Here is a 23,416-nt window from a genome sequence, read left to right as displayed (position 1 = left end):
CATCACGGTCATCTATGTTCATTGCTTATTGCCCAAGAAGTGTCAACTCGTCCTTCCTTTACTCCAGATAAAAAAGCTTCATTTCCGCGTTTGGTATCGTTATAGTAGGATAGGCACTGGCAGGACAATTAGCAAGGTCTTGGAGGCGTGTGCGCATAGAATAGATCATCATCAGGACTTAAACAAGGTGATATGAAGTGCAACTGTCCTCACTGTCATGGATCCCAGGAAATGGACCTGAAATCTGATCCCATGGACCTCGATCTCAGATCTGATGGATCACAGATCCAGCCCTGCCATTTGTCGAGAGATCCGACGAGACCAGACCAAAACCCTGTCTTTTTCTAGAGAAAGAGATCCAGTGAGATCATGGATCCTTGCTTATTTGTTGACACATTATTCTTAAAGAAACACTCGTTGCATTTTACAGCACCTCTGTTTAAGCGATCTTATGTTTTCACGCATCACAATAGGTATTGTGGCTCTTATTGACATGGATCCACCTGAAAACATGGTTTTACTGGTTAGGTGTGGTGGGATCCACTCGGATCATAGATCCATGTGCTTGGTTTGCTGTCAGATCCTATGAGATAACAGATCTCCTGGATATATTTTCAAAGTGGGATCAAATGGCATCATATATCACCAGTATAACGCCTTTTGGGGCGACTAACGGAGCGAGCGAGAGGGTGGGCCTTGCACGTGCGAAATTGCGAGGGGGTACCTCCAACTGACTTGTGCACGGCACCCTACTAACTGGTCTCTAGCGATGTGCCAAATTTGGGCACAATCGGCCCAGCCGTTCTCGAGATCTGGAAGCGGCACCCTGCACGTGCGCACGTGCAAAATGGGTCCCAACTGACTTGTGCACGGCACCCTACTAACCGGTCCCTAACCGTGTACCAAATTTGAGCGCAATCGGTCCAGCCGTTCCCGAGATCTGGAAACGACCCCTGCACGTGCGCACGTGCAGCAGCACCCCAACTCTGGCACATGTATATGCAGTGCCTAGTGGGTGCCTACCTACATGCCAACTTTCAGCGCAATCGGCCAAGTAGTTACCGAGATATTGCAACAATTACAAAACTGACACCTCTTCGTTTTGCACGTGGCACGTGCATAAGGGGTCACCCACATGCATCGGGAATAGTCCAATACTTGGTAGAAGGAATGAAGCTACCCTACAAAAATTACCGCGTGTAAATCGGTCAAGTGGTTGCTGAGATATAAGCCTCGCAAAAGTGTGACCACGGCCGGCCGGCCGGCCGGCCGCTCATACTCAGAAATTTCCGTTAATCTAAGGAAAGACTACGCTCGCTTCGCTCGCTCCGTAATAACTTTTCACTCGGCTTCGAGATCCTCTGAGATCATAGAAGCATCACTCGGATCCATGCACATGCCTGACGTAATGCAAAGTCGACGGTCTTTTTTACAAGATGAGATGATGGTAGGCATGTATATAGTTATCGCTGTTTTTCAGTCCTATTTACAGCCACGTTTTGCTTTTCATGCCTACTTGTAAAAATTACATTGTAGCCCAGTAAACGTTTCGATATACGTGTAATTGCATCTCCCCTGTTCATTGCTGATACAGGATCTGTGCTAAATAAAAACCTGTCTGATAATTAACATACACAGGTCGGTGCTATGATCGTTAAGAATTTTGTAGAATTGGCTTTTTAGCTGAAGTGTCCCAGGTCTTACGCACTTTGCTGAAGAATTGTGGGTGGACTCGTTTAGATGGGCTTCTATGCGTTCTTTCCTTTTTACTGATGACAAAATGAATGCCTACTTAAAGTGACCAGCCCACCTTAACATTAGTTCTGAGTTGAAAAAGCTAAAATGGGGTCCCTGGCTTGCACTTACCGGTTTGAGCACTCACAAGATCGAGAAATTGCCTCATATCGAAAATATCTCATTTCAAAGTTGCAGCACTTGGATTCAGAGGGGCTAATACATTTGAATGCCCCTCTGAATGTGTGACGTCAGCGCAGATCCAACGATTTTTGAATATTTTACTAAAACGTTTGGTAGCACGCGGTGGTATATGCTAGAGGTGGCAAAAGATGAAAATTTTGAGAACCAGACTCGAACCAGACCCGGCTGGACATTTCTGGCACCAGTCGGACCCGGTCTTAGTTGGAATCGGAACCAGTTGGACCCGTTCCAAAAAGTCAATTAATACAAACTACTTGTAGGTATCATTAGTTGCATCATGTAAAACAGCCTATTTCTCACTGGGAATACTCATGAGCTACTTCGTGCAAAGAAACATTCACTTCATTCACTTCATTCACTTCATATTTTGCTATGTGTAGTGTGCAAGATGTATAGTTTATGGTAGGACCCGGTTGGACCCGTCAGAAAATTTCCAGGAACCGGTCTGGACCCATATGGGTCCAGACTGGTTCTTTGGACCGGGTCCCCGGGTCCACATTTTGCCACCTCTAGTATATGCTGCTTTGCGTGCAACAAGTGCCGCACTTTAAATTAAAGTCGCTAGGAACAGCGGAGATCCCAATAAGGAAATAAAAGTAAACGTCTAATATCTTGAAAACCGGTGAATATTTTCGATGAAATTTGGTAGATATTCGTTTTCGCTCTTTCTGAACCGCGCGACATCACTTTCATGCCAATTCATTAACTTTTTTGAAGGTGGGAGGGTCCTTAAGTAAAAATCGTTCGATCCCACAAGCGGTATTACTCTCTCGTGAAAACGTAATAAGCGCGCCATTCCGATTCGAAATTCGGCATACGAGCGACATCGCTCGCCGCCCTGGGCTGACGAGTGATGATTGCTGCGCAGTGCGCGGCATCACATCCGCTCCTCCTGGGTCACCTGTCCAGAACGTTCTCCGGCTGACACATACCGCGGGTCTGGAGCCGGTTCTGCGAACAGCCCGCGCTCCGCTCCACGTCATCGCTAGGTCGCACCGGGCGTAATGAGCCCCGCGGCGGCGGCGGCGGCGGCCGCGGCGTCGGTGCGGAGGTTAGCGAAACGCCGGTGACGGGGGTGGTGTTGGAGGAGGTGGCGGCACGGGCGGCAGCGGCGCTGCTGATGGTTTCGCTGTCATCAGCGTTGGTTATAGAGCTTCTAAATCTAGATAAGGCGGCTGCTGTAGCGGAGACGACGGCGGCAGCAGTGATGACTGTGTGCCTCCCGGAACCAGTTCTGGTGCCCCGCGGCGCCGCCTCTGCGAGGAGGTTCCGCTCCGCCTCTTGCGCTCCGCCCTCGCAGACGCTAATTTTCAATGTGACGCTGCACGTGAATTAGTTCGGAGAATCCAGCTGCGCACTATCCTGTAAGGAAACCAGTTGCAGGCCGAACGACCCACATATATCAGAGGCGCATTCAGTAGCGCATCCGTTAAAAAGATACATGCATAGAAAAATGTTTTATGACAACAGCTTAGTTGCTACCAGGGCTACGGAGTCCATGTATTTTCGGTGACTCTGACTCCGATTCCAGTAGAATTTTCGGCTTCGACCGACTCCGACTCCGACTCCTCAGCCCTGGCAAGTGGCAAGTCTGCGGATTCGATGGATTTTCGGTGACTCCGACTCTGGCTTCGGCGTTCAAAATCGACTCCGACTCCGACTCCGGCCAGAACTGTCGACTCCCACCGACTCCTTCTCCGCAGCCCTGGTTTTTATGGTAGATGTACTCGAGAAACTTATGTAGCATAGGCTACTTGTTAGATTTCATGTCTTATAATCTGTTTCTTTTTACATTTCGTTCTGTTCGGCACATCGCGCACTTCGTGAATTTGTTTAAATGCCTGCACATTACACGGACATACTCGTATGAGCTGCGCCAAAGAGTTCCTCAGTACCTTAAATGTAAACGAATGGTCCGTTCTCATTTGCATACATACATGCTAACCAGGGGCGGATCCAGAAAATCTCCAAGGGAGGGGCCATTAGAAACCAGGAGGCCCCCCCCCCATAATCCCACCTGTTGGAGGCCCCATCTTCCCACTTGTTGGGCCCCCCCCCCCCCCAAAAAAAAACTGCGTCTATTGAGCTTATCTAGCTGTTCAGGCAACATCTCAACATCTGTGCAGGCTTGGAGGCCCTCTGTGCAGGTTAGGAGGCCCTGTAAAAGTGGTCATCTCTGTGAGTATAAGAGACCTCCAAGTTATGAAAAGCTTTACCAATCTTCTAACAAAGAAGTCTTCTCAGCTAGTCTTCTAAGAAATAACTAAGTGGGTAGGTTAAAAAAAAAACTCATCGGATTTCGGCCACTTTATTTTCAGGAGGCCCCCTTTTCAGCTTTTTAACTTTTTAACTTTTTATTTTATTTTTGAAAAAAATCGGCCAAGGGGGGGGGGCATGGCCCCCATGGCCCCCCCCCCTTGTATCCGCGCCTGATGCTAACTGCAGTAACTATGCGGGTTACTGAGCACTCGTTTTGCCATTGACCTTGACATTCGGGGTGCACTGTTAACCGCGCAGTTCGTGCCTGGCGGTTGTCGGGCTTCCGCAAACGTGTCTGACATTGAGCGCTCTTCCGCGCACCCGCCGGCTGCGAGTCCGACCGGAGCTGTCCCACGAGTCTGACCGGAGCTGCGCGGGTGCTGCGCTGAAAACAAAGAATCGGGAAGCTGTCCTGAGGGCCTTCTGGCGCTGGACTGCGCCGAGAACCTGCTGTCCCCTCACTGCGACCTTACAGTTGCAGCCACGTGGGCGCGCAGCGTTCCTTTGCGCACACATCGCCGAGAGCTGACAGCAATAACAGCTGATGCCTCGGCCAGTGTCGCGCTCTCTAGTCACCCCTCCTTCTCCTCTCATATCAGCTGATGCCCCGGCCAGTGCCGCGCTCTCTGATCACCCTCCCTTCTCCTCTCGCCGGTCACTGACCGGACTCCCATGGCACCCTGTTTGCGTACCGTACCTGCGCGCCGGCACCGGCTCCCACTGCCCTCGGGCCGGGTCATTCACACGGGGCACGGAGAAAGGCACACTGCCGCTGACCGGCCGACTTTCCTATTTATTTCGGGACTGCGCCGGCGGCTGGTGTTGACCGGCGCCGCCACGCTGTTGTGGTCCTGAGAGCGCCGCCGGGACGGGGAAGGACCGCTGTGACGGCGTGCCGGGGGTGTGTCGACCGGAGGAGAGCGGCGGCGCCCCTTTCACCACGACCGGCATACTTCCCCGCGCGCGAGCTGATGGTTCCCGCGCGGCTCGGCCGGCCACGCACCGTATCTCCTGTTACGCACAGAGCTATACGCATGGTGCCCGCACCGCGACTTTCCTGGGTGAAACTCAAATCACACGAGGGAAATGCATGATGGAATTTCGGGTCTGACTTCTAAAGGTGGTAACAGTGTATCCGTCTTCTCTGAGATGCGTGCAATCATGTTTGGGTGCTGCTTTAGGGAATATATTAAACTGTGCTTGATAAATAGTGCAACGTTAAGTGACTTTGTGAAAAACACAACTTCGTAATTTCCAATTGTTTCATTTTTATGAAATCTGACGATGCTGTCAGCCATACTTTTCGGTCGAGCCCTTGCGTCAGTTGGAATGCCATTTTGATTTAATGATGACCTCTTTCGCTTAGGAAAGGAGCAATTTTTTTGGCGGACTATTTCTTCTTTCTTCTTCAAAATGCTGCATCGCATACCTTGGTAGATTTCAAATTTTCGTTTAAAAGTTCGTGTTTAAAAGTGTCCCTTTTGTCATTGCTATTTGAAGTGAACAGGGTCAAGTAGAGCGCCAAGGACCATTGTTCGATAGGGGCAAGTGGTTTCGATGTCGTAATGAATGATGGTGCTGATGCATTGAACAAGAATGTATGGGCAAATGCGCTCATTAACGGTTTTCATAGAGTTCTCCCTAATCCATTGCACGCTATTTTCAGGCATGAATGCAGCCTCCCTGTATGTATTTCGGCGGAACTGACTGACTAGCTCGTCCGCGCGGTGTGCGCCGCTGCGCCCGGGTCGTGCGCGGCTCGATGGCGCTGGTCCCACGGCGGTATACGGCTGGCCGGCTGTTGTCACCTTGGACGGTGCCGCACGGTGTCAACCGTGGACGGCTCGTGACAGAGCCACGCGCTGTGACGGCTGACCCTGACGATAACTGATTGGACCCGACCAGCACGCCCGCTCGTGATCGTTACCGACGATGACAGACAACTGCGCTATTGGATAATGACTTCTGCCCCTGTATTCAAACGATGGAGCTTAGTTTGTCGTTAATGGTTATTCAAGAGAGCCACCGCTGGCAAGACCGCTGGCTAAAGAGACGGTTCTTCTGATTCGATTCATGAGAGGTGCAATGACCAAAGCCTAAGACCTCTTGAACAGAATTTATATTGGTGAACGAACACCTTTGAAGTTCCCGAAGCCTGCGCCGATTTGCCGTCAATACTTCAGTCACAGTAGTCACACAATCCCCAAGCTGAAGAAGTACAGCTAGTAAACAATTACTAAGTTAATGTATTCGTCTTCTTCTCATGGATACCTAAGTTTTACTGGAACGATAATTCTAGATATCCCCAAGACCCAATTACATACTGCCAATGACTTCCTAATATTAGTACCTAATTGAATGCAAATTTAGTAACTCTAAGTTTAAAAACTTAGTTTAAACTTATAAGTTTCCACTGCGGTTTTGCTGAGCATTACCTTACCGACCCTTCCCTGCCCCCCCCCCTCTCTCTCTCTCTCTCTCTCTCTCTCTCTCTCTCTCTCTCCTTTCATACTCATTGTACCTTTCCATCATCCAGTTCCACGGCTTCAGTACCCGGACTACCTGTGCGGCCGATGTGCCGTGGTCTGCACGCCGCCGCTAGGAAGTCGTTCTCGGGCGGCTGCTGTGTTCCAGGTCGCGCAGCTGCTGTTCTCTAGGTCGGACAGCTACTGTTCTCCAGGTCACGCAGCTGCTGTTCTCCAGGTCGGGCGGCTGCTGTTCTTCAGGTCGGGCGGCTCTTTTGTTCGAGATTGGATGGCTGGAGGGCTCCATTCCAAGCCGGGTGACTGAAGGAGTTTGGCTGGGCAGAACTCCAAGCCGGGTCGTGCTGCAGGCTCTACAGCCGTCCTGCTGCGGCGATGGAGCGCGACCCGTGTTGTGTAATAGCGGATGACACGGCGGTGCGTGTCTGCACCTGTCGCCGGCCCGGCCCGCAGCAGCAGCGGCAGCGGCAGCGGCAGCGGCGGCAGCGCAGCAGAAAATGAAAGTGATGTCGCCCGAATGGCCGTATCGTATGGTTGGACAGCTGGCCAGTCGGGTGGTTGGAATAATGCACGGTTGGATAGTTTGCCGCCCTGGGATGAAGTGGCTGAATGGTTGGGTACGCTAAACTGGCCGTTTGCTGGTGGTTGAGTAGCCAAAAAGCCGCTGGGCTGTCGGGCGTTACTGGTTTCTCAGTTTTGGGCCAAGGTCTCGTTTCTCGGTTTTAGGATCGGATGGAGTCAAGAGGTGGGTTCTGTTCTGGAGGTTTCGATTGGCATTTGGCTCTATGTAATTCGTGCTGACAATGCACGAAATCTTATTGGTGTGTTGACATTTATATTCGAGCACAAGTAACGGGCTTGTTAATTTTCAAGCAAGCGTAATGAACAACAGTGTCTTGTAAGAGATGCATCTAGGTAGCTAATCAATCATTAGATTGACAGAGAGTTTTATTTTAACATTGCAGAAAACACCATAGGCCCCAGAGCGCCTCTGTGCGGCCGAAGCCTGCGCGCCTGTATCTGTGCTATGCGGTACAGTATAACTCCAGGCGCTCGAACTGAGCCAGGCGGTACAGTATAACTTCAGGCGCTCGAACTGAGCCAGGCGGCACAGCATAACTTCAGGCGTTCGATGGTGCTGCCATCTATGGAGAGTTTGTCGCTGCTAATACAGCCATTAACTATGGACACCTCAGATGCATCTGAAGGTTTTGCCATTTTGTAATGATAGTTTTGGGCGCCTGCTGCACCGTTATCGAACGCAGTGGTGAATTTATATAGCATGTCGTGCCGGATATACCGCGTCATCCTAAACATTTGTGTAGCTGTAACCTACTTTTTTAACATTTCGTTAATCAGGCCAAGTCACATGCGGACGATGCAGCCAAATGGAACTATAATAGAATTCATAATTTCTTTGAGGTGTATTGATAAAATGTTGGTCTATAGAGCTACGGGTGTATTTGCTACAATGAATCGTCTAAAACATGGTAATGAATTGTACCGCTAGCTAGCATTAATAAGGGCGTTTCACGATGTAGAGTGGCATTTTATTGCGAATATTTCGTGAAAAAAGCGATAATTAAAAATGATGTGTCTAAATTGGTCCATGTTGTAGCATCTACCGCTAGCGTTTTTTCTTCGCTCAAAACGTGAAAATAAAGGTGCATTCCGATAAGGACAGTTACCTATTTTTACACCTTAATAAGCTCCAGGAAAATAAGGTGACGTGACGGGCAAAACAAAGAAAAGAAACGAAGATTTTATGCGGTTTAACTGTCATAAGAAAGGAAAACTATCGTGTATGAGATTTTGGCTCCAGCGTTGCTATGCATGATCACAGGTTTTAATTGTATTAACGTCTTATTCGCTCACGTCGCTTACCCCTAAGCACAATGAGGGTCATGAGATTAGACTTCCCGACTTTTTTTACATAAGACATGGTATGAACTAAACTTGCTTTACGCTTGGCCTGGTAACTGAGCCGTTTAGCAGGGCTTGGTCATTTCAATGCTCAATTGTAAAATGCCGTTGGAATTGCTAAGCACTGTGCGCATAGCCGAGCTAGCGGCTTGAGTTCACTTTCTTTTGCACCGGTTCGGAACCAGGCGGGAGGAGCAAGGTCACGATCTGGCCCTGCCGTCTGCGGGCTGTACTAACTGGGCCACAGAATGAATTAGCAGCCGGCCGCGTCGGAACAGAACGACACGCGCTACCCCCGCCGGCCGCCGCGGACGCAGCCGCCGGCGCTCCCTGTGCCGTTCTTGCCCGCTGTCGGTCGGGGGGCCGACGGGCAACAAGGGCCCCCGTGACCGGTGCCGGCGGCGCTCGGCGGGCCCTTGCTGCTCGCGGCTGTGAAGTAGGTCACTGGGCTAGCCGCTATCAGACTTGGATGGGCCCTAAAGAAACCGAATTGGGTCAGCGCCGAATCACTTTCACTAGCCGCCGTACGGGTGTCAGTACGCGCCCAGCCGACGTGGGGTGCGGAGCGCGCCGAGAGCGCAGCGCAGCGAGCCACGCACGTGCACAGCGCCAGTGGTGACCGAGCGGCCGAGCTGGAGTCGGCCGACGCCGCGCTGGAGCTCGAACTGGACCGGCCGCTCAGCCAGAGTGCTGTCGGCGCGCCGGAGTCGCCCACCGACCACCTCAGCACCATGATCTCCGACATGGAGCTGCCGATGGCGCACGTGCCGCCCAGCTACAGCCCGCTGCCGGTGCACGGCGCGCCGCCGCACCAGCAGGGCGGCCACCAGGGCCACGCCGTGCACCAGGTGCCCGGCTACGGCTCCATGTCCACCTCCGCCAGCGGCCTGCCGGGTCTGACCAGCGTCAACCCGCCCGTCTACACGCCCGTGCAGGTCTCCAACGCCAGCCTGCTCGGCTCGCCGCTGCTGGACGAGCAGTGTCTGTTCTCGGCGGCGGGCGGCGGCGGCGGAGGCGGCGGCGGCGGCCTGGCAGGGCTGGGCGGCGAGCATGGCCAGTACAGCCTGCATCCGGAGCTGCCCGACACCAAGGAGGGTATCGAGGAACTGTGTCCCGTCTGCGGCGATAAAGTCTCCGGGTATCACTACGGACTGCTAACGTGCGAGTCCTGTAAGGGATTCTTCAAGCGGACTGTGCAGAACAAAAAGGCGTACACGTGTGTGGCCGATAAGAGTTGTCAGATTGATAAGATGCAGCGCAAACGGTGCCCCTACTGCCGGTATCAGAAGTGCATTTCCGTCGGGATGAAACTAGAAGGTGAGTTCCCCCGCTGGTTGGCCAGCGTGTGGAGAGGGGCGAGGGACGGGGCCCTTCACTCTTCTACCTGAGCGGTCAGCATGCTATCCATCGTGTTCTGGCTTTGTGGTATGTGCTGTCCTCGCGTCACTCGGCTGCCATGGTTACCGGCAGGCTCTGGAAGGAAGCCTACCGAGTGGACGGTTTGTCAGGTCACTGTGCTCTTGCTTGCTTCTGATGTCTCTTGGGACCAGAACGGTGCCTAAACAAATTTCAGCATAAGCGTTATCAATTCACTTTTTGGCGCAATGATTTCAGTTGCAGCTTTGTTAATGTTTCATGCTATTTCAACGATTTTGCACGCTTTTATTCATGCTATTATTTTCGTCAACTCCACCCAAAGAACCTGCATTCACACAGCACTCGATCTATAGTGATACACCGATCTATAGCAACGACACCGTTTATTAGATGGGTCCTGTCCACATTTGGGTCTTTTCTCTGTATTCTGTTCTGTTGGTGACTCACTATTGTGCCCGACCCGTGTGTCGTAATTTGACCCACTTGTCCCCCGTCATGTCGCTACTGTGTTCATGGCGCGTGTGTGTACTGTGTCTTCATTGTCACCAGTCAGCCGGCTCGAAATTCAAGGTCGCTGAAGGGAATATGATGGATGAAGGTGCTGGCCTTCATGGCCAGGCGCTAGCTCTTTACCAATCTGTCCAGAGATTGACTTAATTCTGTGATGGTTGTTTGGAATAGTTGTCTCGACCTTTCCCCTCTGCCTATGAGATTTGTGGTTGCCCAGCATGTAGAAGCCGTTTTGCATCATGCATCTCGAACTCGCGTATGTGCTGCCCACCGGAATTCTTAATCATGGAGAGATACCTTTTCGTTAAGACCGACAACCGTCACTGCTAACTTTATGTCGTTGGGGCTGATAGAGCACCCATATATAGCTGTTTGCGACCGCTTCATAACTCCGCCATGTTCCGCTGAGTTACCAACGAACGCCAGCCATTTCGAGGTTACACCGCTTCAATTTCGGTCTCTGCTCCACTGCCGTTGCTTTCAGTTCTTTAAATGGCTCATGTTCGGTCTCCCATTTTCTCTTCCACCTCGTTCCTTGGACCTATTCATTTATATTTTATCTTTCGTCTCTCCCATTTTCTCCCCCCATCTCATCTTTCCGTCCTTTCCCGCTGACCCACTTCCCATTTACAATACGGTCCGTCTCCGTCTCCGTCTCCGTCTCCCGTTACCCGTCTCTCAGCGTCCTCTGCCGCACTTTCTCCGGAATCGGCGGCATTTGTGGTGACAATATCGGGTGCCCGGCCGGTGAGGGACGGCCTGATCCCCCGCCGACCCCCGCTGGGCGTCACGGGGACCTGCTCTCACCAGACACATTGTCCGGTTAGCTGTGTCCTTCGCTGAGACAAATCGCTGGACCGTAGCGAAATTCCAGCACATGTGAAATGCGGCTCCGTTCATCGGTGCTCAGTGGGCCTTACCTTTATCGGGCATTTGGTTACACGGTCAGGTCTTTAAGTGCTTATAAATTGTGGATGATAACACATTACCTATCAAAGTGTTGTTCTTTTATGTGGGATCCTCTTAGGCTCGCCTGTTCGTTAGCTGTTTCGTCACGTACACATAACTCCACTTTGGTGCCTCGTTTGTGGCGTTTTATGCCCGTCCAATGAGGCAATTCGAGAATGAAATTACCCCTGCCGTCACCAGCGGTCGGTACGTTGTTACCGGGCGGAGGTGACCTGAGGCACGCGTCGCGCACTCGTCCAACCAGAAACCCGATGACAGGGAAGCCTCAGGCCGACGGTCGGTGAACACTGGATCCCATTAGACGTGACCTGACCGAGTGCGCCGCGCACCGGCCGGCACCGGTGACCTGCCCCGACCTCGTGAGGTTAGACTCCCGCCTCTGAGACCACCCGTGCTTCATGGCGATCCATGACGACACTTTCGGAGCGTAATGAGCGAGCAGTGCGGATGTCCGGCTATATGGCCCAGCTGCCGCACGGTATTCTCTGAGGAAGTCATCCCGCCCTACCATGCACACTGTGGCAGCCCATCCTGGCATGCCGCGGCCTGGCGTGCCGTGCCCGGTCGGTCGATCGGGCGGGGGCGGTGTGAAAGCGGTGCTCTCTGCCGGCGTCTCTCGCCTTCCCGGCCTGAGTTACTGCCGGCCAGCCATTACCGGAGAATGGCAGGGGCGTGTCTGCCGGCCGCCCCTGCCGCGAGGGGCTGTAACGCCGCCCCCGCCCCCGCCACCGCCCCCGCCCGGTTAGCAAGTAGCCGGCACCGCGCTACGAGGGCAGCCGAGAGCACCGCTACCTCTAATGCACCCTCTCGTGGTGCGGCCTACCACTTTGCCGGGTCTACTCCAGTTATTAATATTCGAAATGATTACGTGAGGCATTGGTCGTTGTTGAATTATCGACAGGCTGCGGGCTAGAGTTATATGCATTAAGGCTTTACCACTTTCACATGTAACACATGTAACAATGAGTTAATCGTTCATTGCTGAAACGTGAAAGTGAATTATCTGATTTGTTTTCATGCACGACACACGTGTCCCGCATTGGCCGGCGCCTCGCTGTTGGCCCGAGATCGAACTGGAGCGCTGCGGTGCTGACGGGACGATGGAGTTGGATGGCACATCGATCTATGTAACACGATGGTGTTAAATATTGCTCCAGTCGTGCGTACCTACTGCTGGCAGCAGTCTGCAAGAAACGGCAACGAATGTGTGCTTTTCTTTCGCGACCCACATCGGGTGTGCTGCAATAACACAGATGGCGTAATAAATTTATGCCGACCATATCCACCGCACACGGCAACTGGGCAATCGAGCTAAATCGCGCCTTCCAAATCTGTGGCGTGTGAAAGGGCGTGAGACTCCGCCAAGTAACGGACCTTGCAGCCGGTTTATCCTCGCCTCCTACCACTCTATTCCTGCAGCGGTATCGCGCACCCTCCTAGCAGCAACGTTTTTCGCAAACTTTTGCAAACGGCGCGGCATGCGCTGCGGCTTTCTCAACTGACCGCTTCGGCCCATGGATTCGCGCCGACACAATAGCGGATGGCGTGTTGCGCAATGAGCGCCCGTGTCGCCCCAGCCTCGGGTCGCGCGTCCCTCCTCCACTTGCGTCACGGCCAAGACGCTCGGCAAATACCCGTGTCGACCCCGTGGGCGCGCGCAGGTCGTCACGGCCTGGGCCTGGAGCCTCGGGGCTACGAGGGAATAACAGTGAAGGCGTGATGCCGGAGCCCAACGTAAACTGTGACGGACCGGATGATTGTGTTATCCATGTGCGTGCGCGTGTTTCCGCTGAACTAGCTAACGTCCGAAATTGTCCGTAAAGAACAGGGACGACCGAAACGAACCGTGAACCCACGCTGTCACTACGCAATCCTTGGACGGAGACAGCTGGCCGGACCATTGTGTAATGCTCCACTGTGGAATCGGCGCTGATGGTGCGACACCTTTTCATGGGAATCGTGTGGATTAGAAGGAGAGAGGATGGCGCTTTCGGTCGAGATTGTGCACCTCGCCCGACGACCGGTGTCCTGTCGCCTGTGGCCAGCCGGGGGGTGAGCTAAGAGCCGTCAGACGGGTTCGTCCGGGTGTCGCAGTCTAGATCTTCATGTTCTCGGCTCGAGAGCCGCTTGTGCTGAGATCTGGAGAGGCGCTATTGATGTCACGGAGCCGCGCTACACGGCTAAGCCGTTGTTCGCTTGATAAGTAACATCTGTATCACATTGGGATGGCGAAGGGAGTCTCCTGCCGGCGTCTTGCCTTGCCGTGACCCAGTATGGACGATGCAATATTACCAGCTCTGCTATCCTCAGCTCGGTCCACGGATACTGTCATACCCATGTCTACATTTCCACTTTCCAGTCCCCCTCTCTTCCTTTCCTCTGTGCTGCGCCGGCGACTCGGGCCGGCCGTCCCCGCGGCACGTTGTGTAACCGGGTCGGGCCAGACGCGTCGCTGCGCCCGGCCCGCCCGCCCCAGGCTGCCGCACGGCCAGATGGCGCCCCAGGGCACGCATGCGACCGACCCCCCCCCCCCTCCGCCCCCGGCGCAGCTCGAACTGGGTCAGCGGGTCCCCCGCCCCCGCCCCCGCCCCCGCCCCCGCCCGGCGACCACGTCACAGGACGTGCGTGAGTGCCGAGCCCTGGCGGCAGCGGCAGCGCCAGCGGCACGGGCCAGGGACGCGGGCTGGGGCAGGTGCAGCAGGTAAATGGGTGCGTTGCTAGGTCAGAATGTGCCTGGACTGGTCTGGGTCTGCCTCAGCTCCCAGGCTACCTAGTGGGCCGCACAAACTGATCGTTGAGTCAATTTGGGGAAAATTGTCATGTTCAATGCTCATGCTCGGTGGCTGGCTCTGCTGTACTGTATGATCATGAAAATATGTTCGCATGTCGCCGTGCCCACTCGCCATACCAGCTTCACCCATTTCCGTTCTCGTTGTCGACACACTTGTCCTGTGGAGCGGCGGCTCTGACCTGCGGTATGGCAGCAGTCCGCGCCCTCCGAACTGACGAACGAAACCGATCGACGCGGTCGCCGCCGCACTTTCCGCGATCGATTTACCGGGTCGGTCGGACCCGGCTCAGCGTGCTGTGAGCTCAGCGAGGGCGACAGCGGGGGCTCGAGCACAGCACACGTGCGACCCGTGTGCGGGCCGACGCGCCCTGTCGTCGATATAGGTCACCGGGCGACACCTGACCCGCAGCTCGTCGGCTGTCGCCCAGCTTCCCCCGATGTAGGGCCGGTGCGTTTCCGCCACATCTGCCCGCCGTCCCTTCTGCGCGCCGCCGGGGCTGATCGTCACGTCACGCGTCGTCGTCACGAGTCATGTCATGCGCGCGTCATGCGTGTGACCCTGGCCTGGACTCGCCGCGACGCTCCGTGGGTTTTTGTCTCGCGCCGCGGCGTGTGTGCCGCACGCGGCCCTCGATTGTGGTGGCTCTTACGTCAGCGCCGACGGCGATGCGGCGTTGTGCGCGCCGCGCTAGAGTGCTCGCCGAGTACCTTCACTTTCGGCGGCGCGGCGGCGGACGGCGGACAGCGGCGGCACGGTGACCTAAATCTGTCGTGTCGCTTGGGCGTCGTGTTCAAGTCAGCTGATCGGCCGTTGGGCCGGCTCAGCTCACAGAAATACAGCGGCAGTCAGTCGGCATGGCTAGGCTCACGGCGCTAGGACTTAAAGGGACCCTCCCACCTTCAAAAAAGTTAATGAATTTGCATGAAAGTGATGTCGCTCGGTTCAGAAAGAGCAAAAACGAATATCTACCAAATTTCATCGAAAAATATTCACCGGTTTTCAAGATATTAGACTTTTACTTTTGTTTACTTTTTGGGATCTCCGCTATTCCTAGCGACTTTATTTGAAAGTGCGGCATTTGTTGCGCGCAAAGCAGCATATACCACCGCGTGCTACAAAACGTTTTAGTCAAACATTTAACGGACGTTCGAAAGCCTGATGACGTCATCAGATTCCCGTAATGGTTAAGAGATAGGGACCAAGCTGGTCCCACCCTGCAAGTAAAGGGAAGAAATTTCTTGAACACCATAAAGCTGCGGGGGTTGCGACCAGGATAAATGGTGGTTTCTGAGCCTGGCCGCAAACTTGGCTATCTCAACTCAAAACTAATGTTAAGGTGGGAGGGTCCCTTTAAGACTTTGATGAGAATGAGCGTGCAGGAAAGATGGAATAGGAAAGGTGTGCGAATGGGGCCACAGAAACGGCCTTGTCCTGTCGCACGCCAGAATGGTCGTGGGTAGATTTAGAAGCACGAACCGGCTAACTACTGACTAAGCTGTTCATAAGTCGTAAAATATTGGTGCTTATCGTGCAGAGGTCATAGTCACCGACAGTTGAACTGCTGTGGACATAAAGCATGCCGGTGATTTGAAACTTGGTACGCTACTGCGTGAACTTTTATAAATTTACATTCTCTTAGATATTCTGGTGAGACACTTTTTTCCAATAAACGTTCGCTTACCATATTATGCACAGTTTACAGTAATAGCTTGAAACTTAGGTTGGCTGTTATTTGCTCTCATTTGGTCCTGTTGTCTTGGTCATGCTATAGACGGTTCCACGGACACCACTGGAGGTCGGGCTGCATTTCCATTTAGGATACCTACGGTGTTTTAGGCACCACCGCTGCCCCATCGCGGAGCAGCTACCTCCCTATGTATTCGTAGCCCCTTCCAGCCATGTTTGCGCGGAAACTATACCATTACGCCGCCGTTTCTCCGACCCAGTTAATTCAAACTGGTCCGCCAAACCCCGCCGATGTACCGCAGCCGTGTGCGGGCACGGTTCACCACTGGTTCCCCCAGGACGGCGGGGTGAAGTGTCAGACCATCAGACCTCAGACACCGCGCCATCCGATCCCCGGAGATCCATTACCGGGCTGGAGGCTATTCAGACGGCCGAGACGCTCGAATTCTGTCCACCGCACCATGGAACGTTTCTCACTGCGGGAGGTGCGAGGTGGATTCTTGGGCTTCCTCTTCCCACAGCCAGGAATGCTGTGGTCAGTTCCAGAGAAAGTGGTAATGACTTGCCGCCGACAGCGCTGCTGCCTTAGTCCTCAGTTTGAATTTTTGTGTGAATTTGATTCCACTGTCTCATTCAGGTAGAGTTGTAAAAGGGAGGTACGGGTTCTCTTGCGCGGCGACTTCAAGGCGTTTGTCCATAGCCACCAATTGTCGGCACGTATGGTTACCGTTTCACAATGGGAGAGCCAGCTGCGGCCTGCGCGGCGTGGGACGCTGGGCTCCGGGTCGGTCGGCCGGCCGACCCACATGCGGAACTTTATATACTGTGGGGGGTGTAGCTACAACCCCAACTTTTAAAAGTACAACCCCAATGGCAAAACTACAACCCCAACATTGGAAAATTAAGAATCAGCCTAAAACACATGAAAATGAACAAAATAGCCGTTTTCACGACGGAACTATCGCAGAGGAACTTATTTGATACCTGAAAAGTACCTACTCTTTGAGGCCTTAACATCCCTCAAACTGAAATATTTTATGTTCAAAATAATTTTAGAAGTTTAAATCCGGGCATTCTTTGCCCTCAAATCACTTATTTATTTACAAACACAGCAATTTTTGGTTCTAGTAGCCCACCTTTCGACTATGAGGTATTAAATCAATATGTATCATACAGAAGCAGATCATTGAGATATATCAAGAAAGTGAAGATATCAATAAATTAGGACATCTTTTTGAATTCCAGATGCTAAAAACATTGAAAGTGCTCTGTTAAGAACATATTATTCTGCTGAGACTGAGACAGTGAGCATGATATGAAAGTTAATCACTTCACACTTCTTAAGCATACTAAGTGAATCATATTGAAAGTGTTCCAAAAAATCTTAACATGTAACATGAAAATGTGAAGCAAACAAATCATAACATTCATCATACTTTTGCAGTGGCGGATCCAGCTCAGTTTTTTTTTTGGGGGGGGGGGAACCATAACAATTTATCGATTCTTTCCATGCCTCGTCCATAGGCATAATGTTTAAATTATGCCGTTTGGGAGGGGCAAATGCCCATTTTTGCCCCCCCCCCTGCATCCGCCACTGTACTTTTGGGTTTTCTCACTAAACATTTCATACCTGTGGGCTGTGCTTATCAAATAGATAAGCGTATATGAAAAGTTTGACAGACAACAGTAAGCTTCAGAAATAAATTAACCTAACCTAAGCTTTCACCCTATGTAGCATTCTATCACCATAATCTGACCATAGTATTGCGTGTCAACGACCACAGAACCACAGAACTAAAGTGAAATATCACTCTGTTCGCAATTTTGTCAGTTGGCACAATACCACCAATCAGCACGAATATTTGGCTAAAATGACGACACTTAAAACCAACGTCGACGACCATAACAACCAATCCTGTGCGATAATTAGTGCTGATAATCTTACTGACAGGTTTGCGAACAGAATGCAAACTAAGTCACATGTAAGCCAACATGACGCATCTGATACAAATGCAAGGTTTTGGCGACGTCTGTCAATTCAGCAGCAACGAATATCAGCCTCACAGCAGCATATTTCGGTGTCTTTCGATTTGGCTGAAAATCGGTATCCAGGGCCTCCTCGATGCGCTGATTCCGAAAATATGCCTCTTTGGGGTGGTATTTTGCACCGTTAACGAGTTAACGACTAATTAACATTTTAACGGGAAACGGCGGGTTCTTTCGATTTAGCTGAAAATTGGTATACAGGGCCTGTTTGATGCGCTGATTCCGAAAATGTACTTCTTTGAGGTGGTATTTTGCACCGTTAACGAGTTAACGACCAAACATGTGTCACAGGCTGCGAATATCAGTTTTGATTTTCGGGGATATGTGCCTACTCGGTTGACCTGACCTTGACCCTGACCTATGCTTGACTGACCCCTACATGGAGCTGACACTCTTGTAGGCCTTATAAGATGGATTGTGCACCGTTGTGACAGAGTTTATGGCGAGAGGCGCCCATTGCGAAGTCCTGAAGTCCATGCTACTGAAAGCCCGATTTCAGGTGTTTGACCTGACCTTGACCCGACCTGTGACCTCAAAATTCAACTTTAAAGTACTCATCTGAAGCGTCTCGTCGCGCTCTTTCGTTTGCCGCCTCGTGCGTTTCGCTGCGCCTATTGGTTCTCGAGTTATCGGCTGGGGGCGTTTAACGCCCCCCCCCAGCAAACGGTGGGTGGCGAAATACCCCAGCAACTGCCGGGTTAACATTTTAACGGGAAACGGCGGGGTCTTTCGATTTGGCTGAAAATCGGTATTCAGGGCATCCTCGATGCGCTGATTCCGAAAATGTGCCTCTTTGGGGTGGTATTTTGCACCGTTAACGAGTTAACGACCAATTAACATTTTAACGGGAAACGGCGGCGTCTTTCGATTTGGCTGAAAATCTGTATACAGGGCCTCCTCGATGCGCTGATTCCGAAAATGTAAATACCTTTTTGGGGTGGTATTTTGCACCGTTACCGGTTTTAATGGGAAACGGCGGGGTCTTTCGATTTAGCCGAAAATCGGTATACAGGGCCTCCTCGATGCGCTGATTCCGAAAATTATACCTCTTTGGGGTGGTATTTTGCACCGTTAACGAGTAAACGGCCAATCAACATTTTAACGGGAAACGACGGGTCTTTCGATTTGGCTGAAAATCGGTGTACAGGGCCTCCTCGATGCGCTTATTCCAAAAATGTACCTCTTTGGGGTGGTATTTTGCAACGTTAACGAATTAACGGCCAATTTACATTTTAACGGTAAACGGTGGGGTCTTTCGATTAAGCTGAAAATCGGTGTGCGTTCAGTGTCTCAGGGGCAGACAGACAAGCCGTGATGTGTTCCTAGCCATCGTGGCTGTGAAGAGTATGAGTTTTGTTTATGATTCGCCAAACAATGCATAATACCTACATTTGCTCGTTGAAAAAGATCATCTGAAGTATTCGGTGATATGAAAAGGCTCTGGCATTTATTATTTAATTTTGTTCAGATTGAGATTATTTAGATCCAGTGTTAGGTTCCTTTGCGGCATTGTGTTCGGTATGTTGTCCTCGTTTGCAAAATATCTCATGTCTGATCAGTCACTATTCCGGTTTCTACTACCCGTTTCCGTAATAGACGTATTCCAGACGACCGTGGCATTAATATACAAAGATGGACTCGTTTTAAGTTTTTTAGTCTAAAAATAACGTATTCCTGTTTAGGTCTTCTTTGTCAATTGCCACGAGTGGCTCAAATTGTTACTCGTAGGGAAAGGGCCTTGCTCCAATACTGAGTAATGTTTGTGTCAAATGTGGAAAGAAACAAGTATTCATAGGGACTGTGATTTTGGGCGTTTACCTACCGTTTCCGAATCGCCACGACCAGTGGCGGCGGAACACCCTCAATTAAAGGGGGCACTGCCGACTTTTGGTCCCATTCTTTCCATGCAACGCCCATAGGTAGGGCTAATGTTAAAATGCCAAAATCAAAGGGGGCGAGGTGCCCCGGTGCCCTCCCCGTTCCACCGCCTATGGCCACGACCATGGTGGCGATACCCGAGTACCTACAACCAGGCACATAGCCAATGGAGGGACGACAGGGTCAGCCGTCTCTCCCTGAAGATGGACCACTTTTTTTGTAAATGAAAATGTGGGCCCCTCCCGAAAAATAGTGGGCCGAATCCGGGGACTTTTCGGGTTTTGGTGGGGGTATACCCTGGGCTCCGGCAAACTACAACCCCAATGAAAAACAAAAAGTTCCACCTCTGGGCCGACCCCGTTCCCTGCCCTCCGCCACACAGAGTCCCGTGGCACCACGTGTCGCCGCGTGGTCGGCGCGGCGGCCGCCTTTCACCCGCGGTACCCGTCCCCCTCTCCGCGGCCCGGCGCGCTCCCCAGCGGGCCACCTGTACCTGTGTACTGGCCGGGGACCGTTCACTCGGCTCCCCTGGTTTGTGCGGCCCCGGCCCGACCGTTCCACCCCTCACCCCGAGAGAGCGGGCCACTATCCACCTGTTGTTCCACCGGGGAGGGACCCCGTTTGCGGTACGGGGCCAACGCTCCGCGATGCCGAAAACACGAGGGGAATGGAAAACAGGCCGCTCTAGTTTGCCCGGTGTTTTGCTCGCCCCACAAACGGTGCAAATATTGCGGGACGGACCCTCTGCATGGGACCCATCAAAACGTGCGGCAATGCCGGCCGATAAGTGTCGCTTTGTCACGACTTAACCAGAACTAGGTGTTTGAAGGCTGGATCGACCCGCTCACCGCTGCTTTTTTTCTGCCACTGTTCACGTATTTGTGAGTCAACTGAACTGGGCTGGAAACGTTCGACAGGTGAACGGCATTATTCCAGCGTATGTTTTACGGGCACGTTTACTCTCATGTAGCCTCAGTTACTTTTTATCCATCCGCACCGATACCACTCTCATCATAAATCCGATCATAAACCCCATCATAAATGCGCTCCATCCTTTCCTTTTGGGTCGGGGGTGGCCCTGATCATCGGGACGGCATGCCTGTGGGTGCGGGGGAGGGGTGGGGAAAGGACGGCCAGGCGGCGGAGGTGCCACAGTGGTCTGCTGTGTGGTCCTGCGGACCGGACCACCAGGTGAAAGGGGCCGGCGGCGACGGTCCTGGCCGGCTCCGTCGTCTCTCACTCGGGTGGAGATATTAGGGCGGCGGCGGGACGGTTTATGGGAGATTGGTGGGCTAGATGATGTCTCATAGGACTGGTAGGTGGTAGACGTCGACGAACCGCTGACATTGCCGCCTCTGACATGACAGTAGAAGCAAGAAATTAGAAAATAAATCCATTTCATTTTATTGTTTTCATATTCAGACTGTGCACGAACGGCAATAATGAGGGCCGGCCCACCGTATGCATAGCACATGCTACATTTCTGGGTAGCTAACTGCGCAACTCTCTGTCAAGTTCCGTGCCGACACCCACCGCGCCGTCCGAAATTCGACAGTTCCAATGGATCGGCCCGTTTGGTCGATGTGGGACCGCCTCATAAAATGTGGATCCACAAACGTGCTCACGTAATGAGAATGCTACGTTGATATTGAACGGAAGCTCGTTGAAGGGTTATTTTAATAATGTTATAATGAAATTGAAATGCCCGGCCGAGATAAACTTAATGTATGTGGAACGATTAGGAAGCAGATTCTTTGCAGGTATCCATAGGGAAAATCGTAGGAGGGAAGCTTCTGCAGATGCCTCTGCTCATGTTTTCTGTAGCTGTCTCTTTATGAGACTGTCCCCGTACGTTGTTTACAGAGCTGATTAGGTGTTTCGTGGCGTCAGGTCACGAGCATGCCTGCAGGACCCAACTCAGCAATCAACCCACTCCAACCACGCATTGGCGAGCATTCACTGCTCGCCGTCGCGTGCAATATCGGCGGGATGTCCGCTGTTACACAGGAGGTTTGCGGGCTCATTCGGTCACGCAGGGCGTTTTGACGAGCCCGAGTAGCGTGTCGCCCAGTATCTGGCCGATAAGATGTCCAGATTGTCGCCCAGACATCTTATCGCCGGCTTATCGTAGTGCGTTTACGTACACGTTTGTTCGACCGTCCTGTTTATCGATAGCACCCCAAATATGGGTCACTGGGTCAAGACATATGGGCCTTTGCGAGTAGGTATTTGTAGGCTGCGCGTCTCTAGAGTGGGGCGGGGCGCATGAAAGAGGCGTCGGAAATGTCGTTTTCCGTCCTATAAAACCCGTGACCCTGATCCCAGTCCTCTATTCATGGAAGTGTTTTACCTATTGGTGTCCCTATGGGCTATGTTTGTATGATGCATGAATGTATGTATGTATATTGCATATGGATGAACGGATGGATGTATGGATGGACGGTTTCGTCGGTATATTTGCACTCTAGGTAGAGGAAGTCCAACTGGCACCGGTTCAAAGACGTGTCACGGCTCGGCTGAGGTGGACTCTGCGCTCTCAGGTCGTCCGTGTGTGTATGCGTCTGCTCATGGAACTGTTTGTCTTTGCTCTGTCGAGCCATCGAATGTTACAACTGTGCCTATGTAGATCGCTGAATTGCTGTGTTTCAATGCTCGTATCCGTTGGTGTGCCGTCTACCGGTCAATGATAATATCCAAGTGGCCACTTGACGTTTGAACGCCCGCCCATCTCTTATCCAACTGCCGTATCGTGAAGACCGTTCCCTGTCGCATTCGTGGTATGTACCGTGTGTGCTGTCCCTGTACTTATTTATCTGGTTCTCACTGTTCATCGCTCGTCGAAACGATGAGAGTTATCCTCAGCAACTCTCCTGGGGGTCCAGTCCTCTTTTCTCGCGACTGACGCTCGCTCTGCAGCTCTCCCCTACCTCACGACTGACTATCGCTCTGTCTCCTTTACAGCGGTGCGCCAGGACCGGATGCGAGGCGGTCGCAACAAGTTCGGCCCCATGTACAAACGGGACCGGGCGCGCAAGATGCAGCAGATCCGGCAGATGCAGCTGATGTCGCCGCAGCGGGTGAGCCTGCCGACAGTGGGTACCGAGGCGGTCACCATCAGCTACGCCACGCCGACCACCTCGCTGCCGGTGTCGTACGGCGGCGGCGCCGGCGCCGGCATCTCCATCAAACAGGAGATCCAGTACCCGGTGCTCAGCTCCACGTCCGCCTCGTCCCCCGACTCGTCGTGCTCGCCACTGCTCGGCGGCGCCGGCGGCGAGGCGTGGGCGGCCGGACGCGCTGGCGATGTACCGCCCATCGTGCGCGAGCTGGTCGCCTCGCTGGACGACCGCGACTGGCAACAGCAGCTGTTCAGCCTGCTGCAGACCCAGACGTATAACCAGTGCGAGGTGGACCTGTTCGAGCTGCTCTGCAAGGTGCTGGACACCAACCTGTTCAGACAGGTGGACTGGGCGCGCAACTCCATCTTCTTCAAGGACCTCCGGGTGAGTACAGAGCGCCGAGTGGTGGAGGCCCCGAGGCGGCGAGCAACTGATG

The 23,416-nt window shown here is 52.6% G+C and overlaps 1 protein-coding gene across 2 annotated transcripts in view; it reads left to right on the top strand.

Annotated features, from left to right (window-relative positions):
- The window catches only part of LOC122363476 (nuclear hormone receptor FTZ-F1-like), a 38,846-nt gene that overhangs the window by 1,246 nt on the left and 14,184 nt on the right, over positions 1-23,416 (top strand). For both annotated transcript variants that reach the window (XM_043332769.1, XM_043332768.1), the window contains exons 2-3: positions 9,141-9,920; positions 22,823-23,364. In XM_043332769.1, coding sequence (XP_043188704.1) covers positions 9,141-9,920; positions 22,823-23,364 — 1,322 coding nt within the window. The remainder of the gene's footprint in view (positions 1-9,140; positions 9,921-22,822; positions 23,365-23,416) is intronic.

The sequence above is a fragment of the Amphibalanus amphitrite genome, unplaced genomic scaffold, assembly GCF_019059575.1.
Source record: "Amphibalanus amphitrite isolate SeventyFive unplaced genomic scaffold, NRLGWU_Aamphi_draft 000623F_arrow, whole genome shotgun sequence".
NCBI classification, from domain to species: domain Eukaryota; kingdom Metazoa; phylum Arthropoda; class Thecostraca; order Balanomorpha; family Balanidae; genus Amphibalanus; species Amphibalanus amphitrite.
The sequence above is the reverse complement of the archived record's forward strand: the minus strand, read 5'-3'. Positions and strand labels throughout refer to the sequence as shown.